The sequence below is a fragment of the Amphimedon queenslandica genome, unplaced genomic scaffold, assembly GCF_000090795.2.
Source record: "Amphimedon queenslandica unplaced genomic scaffold, v1.1 AMPQUscaffold_13460, whole genome shotgun sequence".
Classification (NCBI taxonomy): domain Eukaryota; kingdom Metazoa; phylum Porifera; class Demospongiae; order Haplosclerida; family Niphatidae; genus Amphimedon; species Amphimedon queenslandica.
This window is the reverse complement of record NW_003546304.1, coordinates 131,772-133,959: the sequence shown is the minus strand read 5'-3', so window position 1 is coordinate 133,959 and position 2,188 is coordinate 131,772. Positions and strand designations below refer to the sequence as shown.

General features: G+C 34.9%; 2 protein-coding genes across 2 annotated transcripts in view; both read right to left on the bottom strand.

Annotated features, from left to right (window-relative positions):
* Window positions 1-1,107: 1,107 nt before the first annotated feature.
* LOC109581120 (uncharacterized) lies at window positions 1,108-1,473 on the bottom strand. Its single transcript, XM_019994936.1, has one exon. It carries the CDS (start codon window positions 1,471-1,473, stop codon window positions 1,108-1,110), a length of 366 nt encoding a protein of 121 aa, XP_019850495.1.
* Window positions 1,474-1,998: 525 nt separating this feature from the next.
* LOC100635182 (short-chain collagen C4-like) overlaps window positions 1,999-2,188 on the bottom strand; it is an 865-nt gene continuing 675 nt past the window's right edge. Inside the window, exon 3 of the mRNA XM_019994935.1 lies at window positions 1,999-2,179. Coding sequence (XP_019850494.1) covers window positions 2,076-2,179 — 104 coding nt within the window. The 3' untranslated portion in view covers window positions 1,999-2,075. The remainder of the gene's footprint in view (window positions 2,180-2,188) is intronic.

Below are 2,188 nucleotides of genomic sequence, written 5' to 3'. Positions count from 1 at the left end.
CTCATAATAGATGAGTTATTACAATAGCCGGCTGGTGGGTAAGACTTATGTGAGTCCTTACTTGGCCTCTTAGTGCGGCTACATTAGCTGTAGTATAGTATCTTAATGTAAACTGGATACAGCATGAATGGATGGATTTGTATAATGGAATTTGAGGGTCTGACTGTTTATAATTACTTTATTGATAATGAGATCCTTGTTGTGTTATATTATTTATATGTACTTGAAAACATACAGTGGTTACTATTCTCATCAAGGTCTTCCTTTATAATAACTTTTCCTATAGCTTCCCTCACAGCTATATACATATATAACTGAACCAACCTTCGTAGGTCATCCTTTAAGTAGCTGCCATTTATGAATAAGTGTTAAGTATTTTTTACCACTAAGAATGTATTTACCGTATTTGCCTGATTAAAAGCCCTGGCATTTATTCATTAACAGGGAGGAAATGGCATAAAATTTTTAAAAAATCTGCCAAAGGGTGGGATTGAACCTGTGTCCCATAGGTCACCAAACTGTGCCTCAAGAGTTAAGCTATTTAGAGCAATTTTAAGTTTAAGCTACTTGGGTAAAATATGGATATCTATAATGAGAATATTTTAAAAGATGGGCATTTATTTAAGCTGGGCTTCTAGTCAGGCAAATAAGGTAAAAGTACAATACATTATACCGTAAGTGTAGAAAATTTTGAGGTGTATTAATTTTTGCTGTTTTCGCGGGTACTAGCTAACCGCGAAAATTAATATTTTAACCATTTATGAACAGAACACCCACGCGTCCAATTATAGTTATTAATAACAATGGCACTGTACAAGTTCTTCAGGCGTGTGGAGAAAAATAAGGACAAGATAGTAAAGAAGACAAACCTGAGGAGAAGTCACAAGCAACTGGTGTTGTTAAAGATGCAGAGAAGTAAAGTAGAAAATGAGGAGAGTCCACGTGCAATAATTATTACATCACATGACCTCACTGACCACCCCTTCTATGACTATCTGCGAAATTTCATCCACGCGAAATTTATAAAATAAAGCAACTAGCGCAAAACCGCAAAAATTTATTACCTCGAAAATTTCTAAACTTACGGTATTAAGCATGTTCAAATTGTTACTTAGTACACACAACACAAGTAATAGCTCTATTGTTAACATAAGGTGGACAAGGTAGACCATTACAGGTTGATATTGTGAAGTAGAACAGAGCATCATCATCATTACCCTCACTGTCATCAATAGATTCAGGATTTTCATCAACACACTCATAGACTTTATTGCTTGAATGCTTATGCCATTCAGTCTTCAGGTATCCTTTATATTCCATAGTCCATGATGAAGGACAGCTGGTTCTAGCAGGAATCATCAGTTTAACACTCTTAGTAGATGTATAACATACTGCACAAGGAGCATTGTGATCATGCTTTCCTGAAAATATATTAACTTTTTCACATTCAGCACCATGTATGGCATTAGACATAGGTAACGAAAGTTTATTTGTACTCATATATTGAGGAACCTTTGGTAAACAGACATAGTTAGCTCCTCCTCCTGTAGGAGTATGATGACTACCTCCAGTTATTCCCTCATACAGTAGTTCAGCTCCAGTAGGACAGGGCTTTCTTCCCTAATGAGTGTACACTACTTTTCCACTTTTCATTTCACCTTTTTAAATACAAACTATCATTAAAGGTTCATTTACTTTTATCTGTACTTTTAGTAGAGAGTACAAATACAAAAATAGACAGTGTAGTCAGTATAAGAACAGACTCCTGTAGGTTCATTGTTCCAATCATCTTGTCATCTCTAAAACTCAGTCATTATACGCATGCTCAATAGCACTTGGCCACAAATTTGCCAAATTTTAGTCCCTCCAAAATTTTCCACTATACAGTACTATTCATGTGACATTATGCTAGCTTTTATTGTCATTTAGCATCTTTTCATTCTTTTGGCTACAATTATTCAAGCATCTTATGCTTTCTTTATACTTATAGCTACTATATACAGCGACATTATTAAAGAATTTGTAAAATCTGTTTTATTAGAGATTCAGCAAAAACCACAACCTAATAAAGTTTACTATTGTTTCTTGGTACACACAACACAAGTAATAGCTCTATTGTTAACATAAGGTGGACAAGGTAGACCATTACAGGTGGACCTTGTGAAGTAGAACAGAGCACCATCAGTAT